This window comes from Aulonocara sp. 'chitande type north' Nkhata Bay, linkage group LG15, assembly GCF_057382095.1.
Source record: "Aulonocara sp. 'chitande type north' Nkhata Bay isolate Kocher_YH1m ecotype deep benthic linkage group LG15, A_spYH_male_GT1.1, whole genome shotgun sequence".
In the NCBI taxonomy this organism is placed as follows: Eukaryota; Metazoa; Chordata; class Actinopteri; order Cichliformes; family Cichlidae; genus Aulonocara; species Aulonocara sp. 'chitande type north' Nkhata Bay.
Window position 1 is genome coordinate 14,232,711 of NC_141358.1, and position 16,407 is coordinate 14,249,117.

At 38.3% G+C, this 16,407-nt stretch overlaps 1 protein-coding gene across 1 annotated transcript; it reads left to right on the forward strand.

Moving 5' to 3' along the window:
• The first annotated feature begins 8,561 nt into the window (after window positions 1-8,561).
• Window positions 8,562-13,664, forward strand: LOC147312759 (melanocortin-2 receptor accessory protein 2A-like). The gene is made up of 4 exons (XM_086263767.1): window positions 8,562-8,667; window positions 8,938-9,061; window positions 9,564-9,663; window positions 11,877-13,664. Exons 2-4 carry the CDS (start codon window positions 8,944-8,946, stop codon window positions 12,364-12,366), a joined length of 708 nt encoding a protein of 235 aa, XP_086119893.1. The 5' UTR covers window positions 8,562-8,667; window positions 8,938-8,943; the 3' UTR covers window positions 12,367-13,664.
• Window positions 13,665-16,407: the final 2,743 nt, after the last annotated feature.

Below are 16,407 nucleotides of genomic sequence, written 5' to 3' on the forward strand. Positions count from 1 at the left end.
TTTGGGTGAAAATCAGTGTCGCATTCTGTACAACTGGATTAAAAACATGATCTAATGTCACACTCCACTGGTAACTGTACTTTCAAGGAATGCCTGGTTTCTTCTTTTCACTTTCTCGGAACTGAGAAAATATCAGTGTGTATCAGATGACTGCCAAAACCTTCCTTTAAGCCTTCAAAGCGGCAGGAAGCAATGTGGTGGTGTAACATGGTAGCGCTGTCACCTCACAGCAAGAGAGCAGGTTTGGGTTCAAATCTGCATGTCGGCTGTAGTCTGCTGTGCATCATCGGTTTTCTCAGGGTGCTCTCACAGTGCAAAGATATTTATTTAAAACTATTTGGTGATTGTAAAGTGGCAGCAGTGGATCAGGCTGAGATAGGCTGCTGCTCTACTATGACGCTGGTCAAATAAATGATTAAAAAAATACTTTTCTCAGCCTTTTCTTATCTGAAAGAATTATTTTAAAAGTATAGTGAGTAGAGATGCTGAATCAAACCAGAGCATCCCCCATAGTTTCAGAATACATTCCTTGTTTGTTTTTGCACTGTTTGAATAATATACATACGCTTAAAATAAAATAGAATGGTAAAAAAGAAATGTGCGCAGTCGGAACATCAATTCTAGAAACCATAGAGTACTTTCATGTCATGACTTTTAAGTCAACATTCCAGCTGTTAATACACATTTCTTCAAAGCTTGCAAGCTTTAATTTCTAAACTCAAAATCCAGCTTTCAAACTAAATTTGAAATATTTCTCACTCTGTTGGCAAAACCTCACCAACAGATCAACAGTTTAATCAGTTTGTGCCTGGAACCACAATTATTATCTGATCATTCACACAACCTGTCAGAATAATGTAGCTACTGAGAAGTTGTTAGATGGTGAATTCAGAATTTTTCTGAATTGCTGAAACACTAAAACTCATTGTCTGAACCAAGTGCTCAGTGGCCATAAACACAATTTACAGATCTCAGTGACTAATTTTTGCAAAACTCTAAAAACATTATCATTACAAATATTTAACACTGTGATGCACAAATGGCAAAAGGTACATAAAGCACAGATGTCCTAAATTAAAATCGATCACATTTGTTCCCAATGATGTGACACAGCCAATATAAGCCAGTTCAGAGAGCACACAGGTTGTTGAAGTTATTGGTTTCATATCTAAAATAGACTGAAATTATCAGAGAGGCAGAATACATGTCATAGACAGGGTACAACAGGAAATTCAAGGAGCCTAGGAGGATGAAGAGCAAGACAAAGAGTAATGATTTCTCATGTAATTCAAGCTACTATAACAGACAATGGTCTTGTTCATGGAATGACTATAAGGAACAGGACAAAGAGTGCAACCCAACATGAGCAGATTCTTTGTGTCCACCAAAATTCATAGATCAAGACAAGAGAACAGGTACAGCACCACTGTGTTTAGTCACTGTCTTTATATCAGCACTGTATAATTTATGCAGTTTTAGTTTTAGTAACCAAGGTCATCAGAGTTAATACTGTACTGCATTAATATTTTTGTAACTGCACATCTATCTTTATGGACTTGCAAGATTGCCACACAAGGGTGGAAATTCACTCAGCAGCAAAAGGCCATTATACCTGACAAGCTGTTTCAAAACAGCTCCATAAAACTGCAGGAAATATAGCAACAAGTTACTGAAGGCAGTCCAGACTTTGTAGGATTCAACACCGTCAGCCTTTCCACCAGCGACTCTGTCTCCAGCGACAACAGGGTGCACATGAAGAAAATGCACTTTGAGTGCAACTCAGAAAGGGTCAAAGAGCTGCATTTTTAGCATGTGCAAGTAAGTGCACATTCAGACAAAGTATAGATATGGCAGGCTCAAGCTCAGTGAAATCACATCAGTATGTCCGGTGTAAGTCGATATTGCACATATTATACTCTACAGCACAATGCCGTCTTTCTGTAGCACTTAGAAAATTATATCTATTTCAACATATAGAACATGTTTGATGTAGGATACCTGTTCAGTCATGGTAATTTGACACTGTGCTGCCATAAGCAAATCATATGGTTCCCCACTATTATGTGACTCAAAGGCCAAATAATACAGAGCATCTTCTTGGGTCTTGCATTGCTGTTCAGAATGGTTACAATTATGGGCAATTATTGCCAAGCACCATCCACCTCCCTTTCCTCAACCTAATATGGGAGTTTTTCTTGTATGGTAGTGGAAGAGATATGTGTGTCAAGGCTGGATACACCAGACGGTTCTGTCCCCATTGGCTGGTGTGGGGGAGTATGCAGCGTTGATGAAGTGCTGCGGCCTGACCCAGCCCAAAGACACGATAAAGCCAAATGACAGTCCAATTTACGGTGCATTGTAGGCTTTTCACTGCAAGGAACTTGCCATTTCTATTTTCCACTATGTTTTTTAATGTACATACAGTAAATTTAAAACCCACTATCATTTTTTTTTCTATAATGCAATGCAAAATGCACTTGCTGGACTGTAAACAGCAAACATTTCTCCTGCAGCTATATACCTTGAACATTCTTCTTTTCATCTACTCATCTTTTCTTTATATAGTTTGAAATGACTGCTCAGTTGTGCTTTTATTGTGACTGTCCTGTTTATGATCTGTTGCCATTGTTGCCTTTGAACAAGGTTTTAAGGCGAGTGTTTGATTTTGCGAGAAATGCCGGAGCTTTTTTATAACGCCGTTTGAAAACGTTGTTTTGTATTAGTAGTGGAAGGTTTCAAGAAAAGTGTTTTAGCAGTTCAGAAAAAAATGTAACTGTAACAGAATAAAACATATAGCAAATGTTTATGTTTTATATGTATTGTATATTTTGTAGGATTTATATATCTCACACTATAACTCATGAAAGAGACCAATTTCACTTCTTTTTTTTTCATATAACATAATTTTAAAAAGTAAACATAATACCCTGTGGGAAAATATGAGATAGTTTCAGCAATAATGAGTCATTTCTTTTCGGATAGTTTATCATTTGTAGAAGAAAATCTCTACAAAAAACACCTTTCTTTATCTTACTCTTCCTCCGCTGCCTCTTCATTTTTTTCCCCATCCATCACTGGTAACAAGCTTCAACTTGCCCTTGCGTGCAACTCTGAACTTACCTTAAATTGCATCTGTAGCAACCAGTCTGACCAATTTTGAGTTATGCTCTAGAAATGAGTCTGCACTGTAGTTCAGTTTAACTTCTGTCTCCTGTGGTTAGCATTTATCAACACAAGTGTATCACTGTGAAAAAGTATTTAAGAGATAAGAATGTTTTCAGAGCTCTGACCAAAAAAAGCTTGTTGTACTGAGTGAAATTGTTTATTGTTTATTGTTTATTTATTTATTTGTTTGTTTGTTTGTTTATTTATTTATTTATTTATTTATTTATTTATTTATTTTGTCAAAACTGTGATGGAGAATTGGATGATATGAGAATAGCTGTAATTTATTATTCTAGAGTCAATAAAAAGGGGCAAAGCAAGCTTACATGGTTTGTTGACTATTTAAAGTTCTTTGATCCTTTAAGCCAAATAGAGGAATCGGCCCCCACATAGAGTATACATTGTGTAATACATGTTATGTAGGGTTGGTTCCAGCTACATACCAGTCCTTGAGTAAATACACCATTCAGAGAAAACTAATAAAGAATTTACAAGGAGGAGTTTTATATGCTAAGCCATGCTGCATACAACTCTGATCAGTGTCAGTTTAATCAAAGCTATCCGGTAGCTTCACGTGTAGCTTCCTGCACCTGCAAGCCAATAATCTAATGCTAGAAAATCATTTAAGATTCTCACGCTAATGTTATGTGTATTCTGTGAGCTCTAGGCTATGTTCTGAGAATGGCTATGTAGAAGGTCGAACTGATCCACTTCCCCACTTAATTGAAGTCCAGAGTGTTCCCTTGGAAACCATCTGATGGGGTAAAATGTACTGTAAAAAGACATGATTCAGAGAAAAATATGAGGGAAAACATAAAAATAAAATCAATCACAAGCAATAAATTTGTGCATCAGAACCTCAGATGTTATAAGGAAAAAAAGTGAGATTGTTCCTGTGTGGCTGTACTTATGTGGCTTTATATTAAAGTACTAGGGATAATAGGGGATAACACAGGGGTAATAAGTGTTTGCAAATGAAATTGTCTGTTTATCTACAGTTTGCGGTGTTTTAAATGCGCTAAAAGATTTAGAATCATCTTAACCTTTTTCGTGGTCTATCTGTTTTGCTAGTGTTACCCTTTTCTCTCTTTTCTGTCATCATTATTTCAGTTACTGACCCTCAATCACAGATGGAAAAATAAAAAACAAGGATAAATCACTGGGCAAGTGTGAAGATGAAGGTGCTCTGCTTGTCTTTCTGCTCTTCGCTGTGGTAAACTCTTGCAATACAACTCTTACAATAACGATTTAGAAAGACTCACCCATCGGAGCTGATGCACTCAAAAATACCCCTCATCAGAGACAATTTGGATGACAAAGGAGAAACTGAGAATTTTTGAGGATGATTTTGGAGTCCCTAACCAACCTTAATGAGAAGTGTGAGTTTGAAAACGGGTTTGTGTTTGTACAACAAGCATGCCCCTATATCTCCAGTTGGTACCCCAGCCTTAGTCAATGCCACAAGTCTTGCAGAGCTTGAAACTGAGAATCAACCCAGACAGTGTGATGCAATAAAAAAAAATTGTGACTAAAGATAAGAGAGAAAGAGCTGAACTCGAAGAGCCTGGATAAGAACTCACTGCTGGTGAGTGAAAGGCATGAATTCATCTTAGCAACAGTAGCAGAGTTATGCATTGCACGTAGCGGCAATGCTGATACAAAGCCATGAATATTTCACAGTATCTGTTTAGGAGTCTTCAGTGTTCCTATTTCTGTGGATGGACAGCTGCAGAGCAGTCAAAGCAGTGGGTGGTAGTAGCTTTAAAGCTTCAGCAGAGTGTGACTAAAATGTTATTAGGCAAACTGAAGGAAATTGAAGTGATTAGAAGTGATAAATGCAGCAGTAGTTTTGTTCTGCCTACTGATGCTGTCTGCTGTGTACTTTTACATTATGCATTGTTGACTGTCAATTTCACGTAATGATGTGTAAATGCAATGTAGCTGTGAAAAAGTCCAGAGGAACAAAAGCATCAAACTAAATATATCCACTCACAACAGCACTGGACACACAAATGCATTTCATTTCAGTGTTTACACTGTATTTCTTTAACCCTCTCAAGGCAGGCGTTGCCGATTTGCAACAGTTAAAAACTAACAACCTGATTACCCCACATACATATTGTATGAGTTTTTTTTACTCAGAAGTACCACTGCAGGACTTGGTTGTGCATTAGCAACAAAAAGTTTAATTTGAGCCTGAGAGGGTTAAATAGATTTTATTTTTAATCATGGATTAGAATATTTTAGCTTTACTAGTTTATTTTATGTTTAAAATGCTGAACCTTAAACCATACAGCACTCCTACCTACAGCATCTTCTGTCATGAGTCACATACCTAGTGAACAGGGTCATTTACATGTCTCAGAGGACTGCAGGCGTTTTAGGGGAGATCAAGTGTAACGTTCAAAGCAAGACCTTTTACCTTTAAACACTATCTTTAACTACAGGTTAATTGTAGTCATTACTGAATAGCTCATCATTAAACCAATCAATATACAAATCTGACCTCAGGATACCAATCTGATTGGTCTCTGAATACCAGCTGTTATTATATTAATATTATATTAATAGGCTATAGTTTTGGTAAAAATCCAACCACATCAGTAAAACTGTCACTGCAATTATAGCGAGGACTGCTATAATTGCTCTGGCTTTCTCCCACAGTCCGAAGACCTACATTTAGTGGGGTTAGGTTAACTGGTGATTCTAAATTGCCCTTATGTTGAATGTGAAGGTGAATAGTTGTCTGTCTCTCTGTGTTATTAATCCTGGCAACCTATAATGGTGTTCCCTGCATCTCACTCTAATGGCAGCTGGTATAGGCTCCATACGCTCCTCAGTCAGTCAGTTAGTCAGACAGACAGACAGACAGACAGTGGTACAATGAGTGTTCACACTATCAAACTAACTGACAGGTCCTTAAACGATTGCACTGCAAGCAACCACTGGACACACTTCCTTTGATCAAAGCCCTTCAGATGTTCCATGTGAAAACACCACAGCATAATATCTTCCATTGTTGCTGAAGGAGAACAAAGCAAGCTTTGAGAAACTGTCTGAAATATGTATTATTGATCCACAGATGAATACAAGACGAAAAGAAAAGAACGGTGGACATTAAGCTTTGATGTGTCTTTTTCACTGAACACGGCTTTTAAAAACCTTGGTACTGATTTATGTTATGGTTTAAGGTTCATCACAAATGACGACCCGATTGCAAACACAATAGAGGCAGACAAGCAGCTATAGCAAAAACAAAGGTGAGTTTTAATAGAAAGCTGTTTAAAACTCTCGAGTTACCATGAAAACATTCAACTCTGCGGTTATGAAGAGTAAAGTCTAAAAAAATAACACAGTGGTGAAGAACTCGGGCAGCCAAACAGGCAGATGAAGGACTGAGGAAAGAGGTAAAAAAAAATTAGACTGAAACAGACAATCAGAGGGGTGGGAGAAATAATTGAAACAACACAACCAAAAACAGACATCAAGATTTTGTTTCTTTTTTGTAGTTTTTCAGTTCAGAGCATTTCCCTCATTCAGTGTAAAACAAATCTATAAAAATGCAAATTACTCCTTAACACCTCCACCATTTGCCTGCAGACTCAGGGCCCACCCTCTGTAACTGGAGGCATCAGTCACTCTGTAGGATCTCTTGGTATGTGCTGGGGGAAAACAATGGCACGTTAATACTTGGGAAGTGTGTCTTTGTTAATCAGGACACTAAAACCCAGTGTACAGTCTGTAAATGAGCAAACTATGCACTCAGTTTTGAACCAAACAAAACTGAATGTTTCTTCTTTACTTACCTGTTTTGCACCTGTTTTGTCCCTATTACATTAAATCATTAGTAAATGAATTAAACTCTGGTCCTCTCCCATGTGTGTCTTGTCTTATCTGCTCTGCTCCCTTAAGTTTCCCCTCACTGTCTCTCATGGCAGATGGCTGCCCCTCCCTGAGCCTGGTTCTGCAAGATGTTTCTTCCCATTAAAAGGGATTTTTTTCCCTTCCCACTGTCGCCAAGTACATGCTCATAGTGTGTCCTCTGATTGTTGGGGTTTCTCTCTAATATTATAGGGTCTTAACCCTACAATATAAAGTGGTTTGAGGTGACTGTTGTTGTTATTTAGTGCTATATAAATAGAAGTGAATTTAACTTTGAAATGAATTGAAAGTGCTGGGTTGTTGGAAATGAGAAAATACTTCAAACCCTGGGCCTGCACTGGCATAAAATTTTCAACAGAGTAAAGCAGACTGAGAACACTAATGGCACCAAGGTTTTAATATATATGCATTTGTGATCATTCTGGTGATTGTAATTTTCATAATGTGAACAATTCATTTTGGTGGACCACGAGGGCACGAAAGCTTACATAAACTGGTTGAAGTGCATCTGCTTAAGAGGTACTTCATAAATTAAAGTAATGTGGGACTAATGAAGAAGGTTGCCTGATTTATTTAAAGATGAAAAGAAGGATTTACATGAGGTTGCGTTTCGGGGTTTTAATAAACATTTTTTAACTCACTAAGTAACATCCTAACATTTTGAAATTTTCTTTGGTACAATTAGGTTCTGAATCATTAATCACGGTGGCTCTGTTCACAGTCTTTCAGCAGTTCAACAACCCTTAATTAAACTAAAATGGATGCAAGTCGGATCGTGTATCCCATCAGTAGTCCCAGTGGGTGGGAGATTAATAAACTTGGCTAACATTTTTCATAAAACTTATCTTGGACTTTATCAATAATGGGTCAAAACAGATGAGAGCCATTTCTGAGTACTAAGACATGATGTTGAAGTACAGCAAAGATACTGGCTGATCAAATTACACTGGTGCATATATATATATATATATATATATATATATATACTTTCAAGCTCGTGTTTGTGAGCCCACACACTGACCCCTAATGAATCATTCCAGATGAGCATTAACATGTAATTACCTTTTGTCTCATTAGACAAATTTTGTCCTATTCCAAAATGTTATGATGGATCATTATAGTATTACCAGGCTATTTAGCTGCGTTGGGCTTACATTGTAAATCTACTTCGTACTTTATTCAATTCATAACACCGTAAATTATTATTCTCCTCCAAACCATCAATTATACTTTATATAATGACTCTGGTTTGTCACGTTTAGGCTAAGGGAAATGTGCACCCGTTTTGCAGTATCTATCTAAATACACAACTTTGGTTTAAAATAAATACATAAATTAATTTATCCAAACGGTCAATCCTACTGGATCGACGTACACAGAAGAATTTCAGTCGGCAGTGTTGTACGTGTCTTCAGTACATTTAGTCAACCTACTGCAAATGCCTTGGCATGGGTTCGAGGACACGAGCATCTTGCAGCGTAGTCTCTTTATCTCCGGGAGTAAGTGAGACACTAGTACAGAGACTGTTGGGTAAGGGTGATGCGCACTGAGAAGCTCCCCAAAAGGCTGTTGCTTCGCTTACTGGACTCACACGAGGATGGATAGAGTTTTTGCGTAACGGTAACGCGGTGAATTTTTGTACTCTTTTTCCAAATTTTGGTCGCTTTGTAATTACGTTATTAACGGAAATAACGTTCAAGGAGTTGTTCGGGGGATTCCCCAAATGTCCAGCCTTTGAATTTATTTTCAACAACAGTAGAAAGATCTAACATTCCTGGAGATTGCCTGTTTGCAAACGTTTTGGATACTATAGCGTCTCACTCATATGGCGTTCTGACTGGATTGATTTGATTTGTCTTCTACTGTTATATCACGAAAAAAAAAAATTAGGTTGAAATGTCCGACTTCCACAACCGGAGCCAAACAAGCGCACGTCGCAGTGACTACGTGTGGCAGTATGAATATTATGAGGACGAAGAGCCCGTGTCGTTCGAGGGACTCAAAGCGCACAGATGTAAGCCAAACACATTACTAAGACGTTTCCCATTGTTTCTGATCTCCTTCTAAATTGTGCAGTGTTTATGTCTATGGCTGTGTTATGTGTAGCCTATGTGTATGCCTTCCAGCGCACTTTTAATTAAATGATTCATCACCCTTTGGTCCCCCTTACTCCCCCTTACTCCTTGCATTATTGCTTTAGCTGAACGCTGTCTGTTTCTCAGCAACATTGTGTAGCAGATTTAGTTCGTGGAGCACCTGTAGTGCCGTTTTATACTCCAGTGGAAGCCTAATAGTCAAGCCAATTAATGAGACCAAATTGTAATGCCAAACAATTCGGTTACTTTAATCAAATGTTAGACGAACGAAATTTCACTCTTTACAACACAATTAAGAATTCTGTCCTCAGAGTGAGGCTTCCAGTTGAGAATAAAAGTCACACACAGAAAATGAGAAGAGCAGAGATTAATGTAGTCATTAATTGTACTAATAAGATTCTTCCTTCTCTGACCTTTCAGACTCCATCGTCATCGGCTTTTGGGTTGGACTTGCTGTGTTCGTGATTTTCATGTTCTTTGTTCTCACTCTGCTCACAAAGACAGGAGCGCCACATCAAGAGTGGGTATAATAGCAGGCTGGAGCCCATGTTTATTTCCACTTTCACATTTCCCCCTACAAGGACATTTAAAGCACCGTGGAGAGCTCAAGGAAATAAGCACTTAGCACTTCTCATCTAGGTGGCTGTTTAAGAGTGAGCTGATGAGTTTCAGGGATGCTGTTCTGACAGTAGACTGTGCAAAAGTCTTGAGCTACCCCCACATTATTTATTAGTTTTCTAGAAAAACTGGAAATAGTGTAAACATTTTTGAAACATGTGCGAAATAAATACAGTTTGTAATGCAGAAACAGTGTCTGTACAATTCTAATGAGCTTGAAAGTCATTTTGTTGGTATGTCCACCTTAATTCTTCACCACAGCCTGAACTCTCTTAAGCAAGCTTTGTGGTCATTTATTTAAGCAGTCTGCAGGAATAGCTCTCTGGGCTCCTTGAAGGGCATCCCAAAGCCTTTCTTTGGATGCTTGGTGCTTTTTGCACCATTCTTTCTCAAGATGATCCTACACTGTTTTAATAACATTGAAGTCCAGCAGTCCATAAGACTTGTTGCCATTTATTTTCAGCCCAGTTCATGTGTAATTTGGAATACTTTAGCATTTCCTCCTTGTTTCCCAATGAAAGGGTGGCTTCTCGACAGCCACCCTTCCACAGAGACCATGTCAAATGAGGCTTCAATTAATAGTAAATGGATCAGGTTAGATGTATCACTCGGCCCCTGTCTCAGTTCTTTGCCAGATTTCTTTCCTATTTTTTAAGACTATGACCATCAGATAGTGTTCATCTGCTGTAAATTGTTTTTTAGGCTTCCCACTTCTTCTTTTGTCCTCCACTTGTCCAGTTTCTTCTCCATGTTTTAGGGTCACACTGCAAACCATGCTAAGACATGCCTAGTTTTCTGCTAACAGCTCATTTGGATTTACCTTATTGGTGAAAAAGCCTTTATCTTTGGCATTTTTGAAAATGTAACTAAAGAAATGGGAACACATGTTGTGTGTTTGTGACAGGCTGCTAATAACAATTTGCTAAAAAGGTACAATTTAAAATAGATTCTTTGCTAAACTGTATGTCAACACTGGCACATGTCTTGATTTAGGTCCTTCTAATGCTTCAATGAATCATAGGTCAGTTTTAAGTAGCTGAACAAAAAAACAGAAATCCTCAGGTACAAGGACCGGCCTGAAAATGACTGGAAAAACAGCTAATATCCAAAGAAATTAAAAAGTGCTCTTGAGCTATAGCGCTCCAGGCTTTCTGAATCAAAGACCTTCAGAAAGCCCAGAGAGCTATAGCTCAAGAGCACTTTAGAAAAATTACAAGAAGGTCTGTCTCTTTCAAAGCAAAATATAAAGAAATGAGAGATTACTGGGCATTTTGCACATTACTGTATGTTGTAAGACATTGTAATATAATTATGTCATGTTGAATACATATATAGATGAGTGACAAATAAAAAAAGGCCAATGTAAATTAAGTTAAAGCGATTGGTCACCATCAATTCATCGCTCATTGACAATGATTCCTCTAGTTTTGAGAATGCTGCTGCAGGGATGGCCCACAGCGGATCATCCATCCGTGATGGTGGTGGAGTGTTTTGTTATACACTTTGTTCCAAAATCTCCAAAACGTGTTTAACTACTTCACAATGTGATGACTGGAAAAACCGTAGCATATTATTCACATCACTTTCATACTCATCCGTCACCTCTTGTGTCGTTTGGATGGGAACAGTTAGCCTTAAGAAAAATACAGAATGAATACAAACCATTATGTGAATAAGTCTAGGGTTCATGTTTTGCCTGTAATTTTTCAACTGCCTCTTTACTGATTTTATATTGTGCTTTTTACAAAAGATATTTGAACTGGCGCTGAGCTTCGTATTGTCAAAGGCACATTTTCCATTTCAAAATAATAACCAGAACTGGAAATTGGTGAGAAGTCACTTATATAATGTCAGACTGAATACAGCTCTGTGGTTAAACCAAGGCGGAGTAAGTAGTTACCCCTGCTCAACCCTGTTCCTTTTTCAGCATGGGTGATTTTAAGAATCCATTTCCAGACACAGAAGCAAAAAAGCAATGGAGAACAAAAAAATCCTTAATTTTTTCTATTGAACTAATGTTACATTCAGGACAAAAATGACCAAAAAAAGCGCCTCATATTGTTAAAGCCTTCTCCTGCTGTAATCTCACTCTCATCTTTCTTTGTTTCATAACAGTAACCCAGACTCGGCTGAAAAGCGTCATCGACCGGGAAGCTGTCTGGTAGACATTGATGGTCACCAGGATGAAAACGACAAAGCCTTCTCACGTCCGTTGCTAGCAGGATCCCGTTCATATTTTAATTTCTACATCAATGAGGAAGACAAGGGTCACGGGAAGCAAAAAGTAGAAGAAAAGAGAGCTGGAAAGCACACCGGGGCCCGAGCCGAGCAGGGAACCTTCAACCGGAACAGAGGTGTCAGCTCCTCTGGGATGGACGAGATGGAAGAAGACATTGAGGAGGCTGGGGTCCACCAACAGCTTACTGGACTAATAGAACAGAGCAAGACAGACAGAGAGTGCACCTTTCTTTCTCACTTCAACATCCCTAACTTTGTCAACTTGGATCACAGTTCAACTCTTGGAGAGGATGATCTGCTATATGAGCCCTCAGTCATACTAGAGCGTCAGTCTAAATGTCACGATGCTCACTTTGACATCCACTAAGGCTCGTCCTGCAGATAAGCATGGTTATAGTGATACCGTAACACCATTTGCTTTTTCAAAGGGTCATTTATGAACTGACAATGAGAAATATACTCATCACTAAGCTTCTGTGTATGAAGTTTTGTTGTGTTTTTTTTACAGCCAACAACCAAGAGGGCACAAAACCTAGCTGACAGATCAATATTCAGTGCAACTCAAAGTTATAAGATGATAATTCTTCCTGAAGTTGAAATTGCCTCAGGCGAGATACCTGTTATTTTGAGTATAGGCTCTGGAAATGGACGCAGCTGTGCTGTACCTGGATGAGATGACATTTTCACACAGGAACAGATAAAAATGGAAGAGTGCCAGGTTCACAAGGGAGATTTTTTTTTTGTAGTTCTGTAGAATTCATCATGTTGTTATTGCTGTGTCGTTTTCCTTGTAGAATTTTGAACGCTGGGCATTATCTTTTAAAAACGAAATAAATGCCAGCTGGTCTACCAACAAATTTAAAAACTGTGAATTAATCAAGTTTTGTCCTAAGATTAAGTGTTTAGAAAAGGTGAAGTGTAATTCTGTGTAGCAAACGGTATAATTAGTAGTACAAAATCAAATATATCAGAATAGGGACTCGCAGGAGAAAATACACTGCGCTTTTGTAGTCGGAAAATCTATTAAACTTACTGAAGGTGAATGTTAACTGTTCTAATAAAACTTAAATGTTTTTGAAATTAACTCGCGTTTGGAGTGGTGCAGTATTTTTCTGAATGTTGTGTTTGGACTGACTCTCGCCTTCATATCTTTCAGGGACTCAAATGTCTACGAGTACAAGAGATGTGACTGCTTTCACCTGCGGTGACAAAGCAAAAGAGGATTATGGCTCTGCGGTTCATCGCATTAACATTTACGTAACGAATACAGAGGATAACTACAGAGCAGTTGGCAGAAACCAGAATCGCCCTAAAAAGTAACGTTTGATCCGGATCACAGCTGTGAAAAGAAAATCTATACCGTCATTATCCTTGTGTTTGGGGACATTTTAACAGAAGAGCTCATGCATAAAAGCCTAAATGCTGCACCCCTCCTTGTCTTTATTCATGTAGAAATATCTCCCCCAGCTAAATCAAATTAAAATTGTTTTGAACAATATCAGGTGATAATTATGCAAAGGAACATTGCTAGTTATCATTATTACTTAACGGGGACTGCATGAGTTACATACATTTGTCTGATGGAAGGATGTGCTGAGAATGCTCGAGAGTTCATCAGCATTAATGGGACACTGACTTCACTGAAGCAGCCTCTTAGGTTTTGACAAACAGCCCATTAATTCTTACCAGTGAAAATTAATGTAAAAATAAAGACCTCTGACCTCGACTGACATTTCTCATATTTCTTGAAAGGCAGGCGGTCGAGACCAGGCTCACAAAATGTGGTTTGTTTGCCCGGAGCTTGTTGCAAGTAAGGCTTGTAACATTTATCCAATATTATTTTTCTCTGTACTATATTATTTATTTAATTTAAGTGCATTATCACTCTATTTCATAAGAAATCATTAATTATTTTTCCAAATAATAAAACATCAGGGTAGCTTTTATGGGCAATGAATAGTGTTAGTAAGTTAGAAACGTCACGTGGCTTCAAGCAAGCTTTGACAGATTTTTTTTCATATTCCTCTTTTTTTAAAATTACTAAGTGCAAAATATCACATGTACCAAAAATATTCCTGCATCTTTTCCCCTTTCATTGCACTGACAGCAGTGCATGCCAGGTTTGTTAAGCATTAAAATCAGTAAGCCAAAGTGCTGTTCTGTAGATATTAAGAACTCTTTTAGGGAGTTTGTAGCTCAATCAGGAGGCAGTAAACTCTGTAATTAGGAGCAGCTGAGGTCAGACAGTCAAGAACTGTGTAGGTAGAAAGCATGTTCATATTGGTTATGTAATGCAAACTTCAAACTAAGTTAACCTTAACAGGACCTTTTCCTTGCTTTTCCTTAATTTATTTCATCCCTATACAATGGTGGACATTCTTATCCAGCAGAGTTGCACGTATTCTCTGTGAACCAGAAGCTCAGGCTTCACACTGATTTTGTAACACCCTTTTTTATTCCTAGTGGCTTTTCCTACTCATGGATCCTCATCACAGAAAGCAAATATCCCTGACACTGCGATCTCAGGCACACAGTTCCGTTGGAGTGCAGGGACAGCAAATCAGAAGAAACTTGGCTCCAAGGACGTGGGAACGAGGGGGTTAATATTTCAGAGAGTGAAGAATGAACTCAATATATGCTTTATAAAAACACTATATTGTATTGTGAAAACATCTGTGGCACTTCAGAAATTATATATTCATTGTTTTCATCTCAGTAAACATTTTTGAATGGCAAGACTTCAAGCTTAAAATCACATAGATATCATTGCTGATACGAGAGAATGGCTTGGCAGTAACAGACAGAGCAGCAGTGAATCAGCGTGTTTTTTATCTTATAACTGAGGGGGTGTTCAGTCAGCTGAGCATCCACTAGGCACTCTCAAACACAAGAAGGCCAGCAAACTATCTGCCAGCAAAATCAATCAGATAGAAAAGCAATATGTTCATTTTAACTAATTGCATATATACTTAAAGAGTATGCATGTGAAACCCCTCTAGCTAATTAGTAATTTCATATGATCTGCTACAACCTAAATTATCAAACTTATGTGACTTTAGAATAATGCGTGCAGGATCCACAAGCCTCAGCAGTTAGCCTAGGGCGTGTGTGCAAACTGTATAGACTGTATATCTTTCCTGCAGTCTCTGGGGCTCACCCTGCATGGGTGCAGCTCACATCAACAACCAGTGGATGGAGCAATGGAGTTACATCAAGTCTGAAATCTGTTATTTTTCCTAAGTACCCCCAAGGCGGTCTCTGTAGGCATGCTGGTTGAAAGTTGGCGGTTTGCAATGTCTGCCCAGCAATGAGTAGCAACGGAGGAATGGCAGGGAGGGACAGGCATGGCTGAAGAAAAGCAAACATTGCTGTGTTTTATTGACACGGAAATTTCTCTGGATTTGGTGGGTGTTGAAAAGAAGTGCCAGTCAAATGCTAATTATACATTTGCGTACGCAAAAACAAGACGTGCAACATATCTCGTGTTTCAATGAGCCAATGAGTAAGGGCAAAGTTTTACAGTCTCTCTTTCACTCTCTGCAATGCAAGGAATGGTTGAGCAGCATTTAGAAAATTCTGGTTAAACCCCATAATTACTATTCCTAAGAAGACCCATCAGAATTAATCGTGTTTCTTTAGCCTACTGTGTGCTTTTAAATAAGCCTCTTATTGTTTGCCAAACATACATTAGAGTTGAGGTGTGTGTCATCTTGACCCCTGAAGTCACTCTAAACAGTTATTCTACATTTAGAGGCCACAAAAAGAAACCAACAAATTGAGAAATAAGACATGGGAATGAGTGTAAGAACTGAGTCTTCCATGGTTACATTGAATCTAATACTGTCTTTTTCCTAAACGAAGACTGTCAGCTTGGCTCCAGAAGCTTGACAATTCAAATTCTTTTCCAAAGGAAATGTGGGTGGATACAAAGAATGAGTAACTCTTTCTTTTCCCTCAACAAAGCAGCTTTATGCACGTGCCTGCAGTGGAGCTGCTCACTCCAACAAAAGGAGGCTGTTTGTAGCAAGCGGCTGCTAGGTAAACATGTCTGCAACTGTATGACACAAAGGGCAGGACTGAAATAATTCTTGGCGCACACTGTAAATCTGCTCATTGCTGTTCCTCTGTCTGAAAATGCATAGAATGTCTTGTTAGACCACATAACACTTCTAGCCAAATTGCCAAGTAAAACAGAATGTGTGACTCACCAGGAAAATTCAATCATCCCACCAAGCATTTGTATTGTCACTTTATAACAAGCTCTTAAACTAATCCTCGCAATATGGGTCAATTAGAGGAGTCAGCACTACTAAAGAGACATGGAACGGTGGTTTTCTTTTTCTCTTTTTTATGTCATGGCTTCTAAAAGGTTTTCTATTTTTTCCATGTGTTATTTGTTTAATCAGCT

Bases quoted from the DNA above. Each gene is read 5' to 3' on its own strand.
- LOC147312759 (XM_086263767.1), top strand. From the start codon at position 8,944: ATGTCCGACTTCCACAACCGGAGCCAAACAAGCGCACGTCGCAGTGAC. The intron at 9,062-9,563 runs GTAAGCCAAACA...CTGACCTTTCAG, and splicing joins GGGACTCAAAGCGCACAGAT to ACTCCATCGTCATCGGCTTT. The intron at 9,664-11,876 runs GTGGGTATAATA...GTTTCATAACAG, and splicing joins ACAGGAGCGCCACATCAAGA to TAACCCAGACTCGGCTGAAA.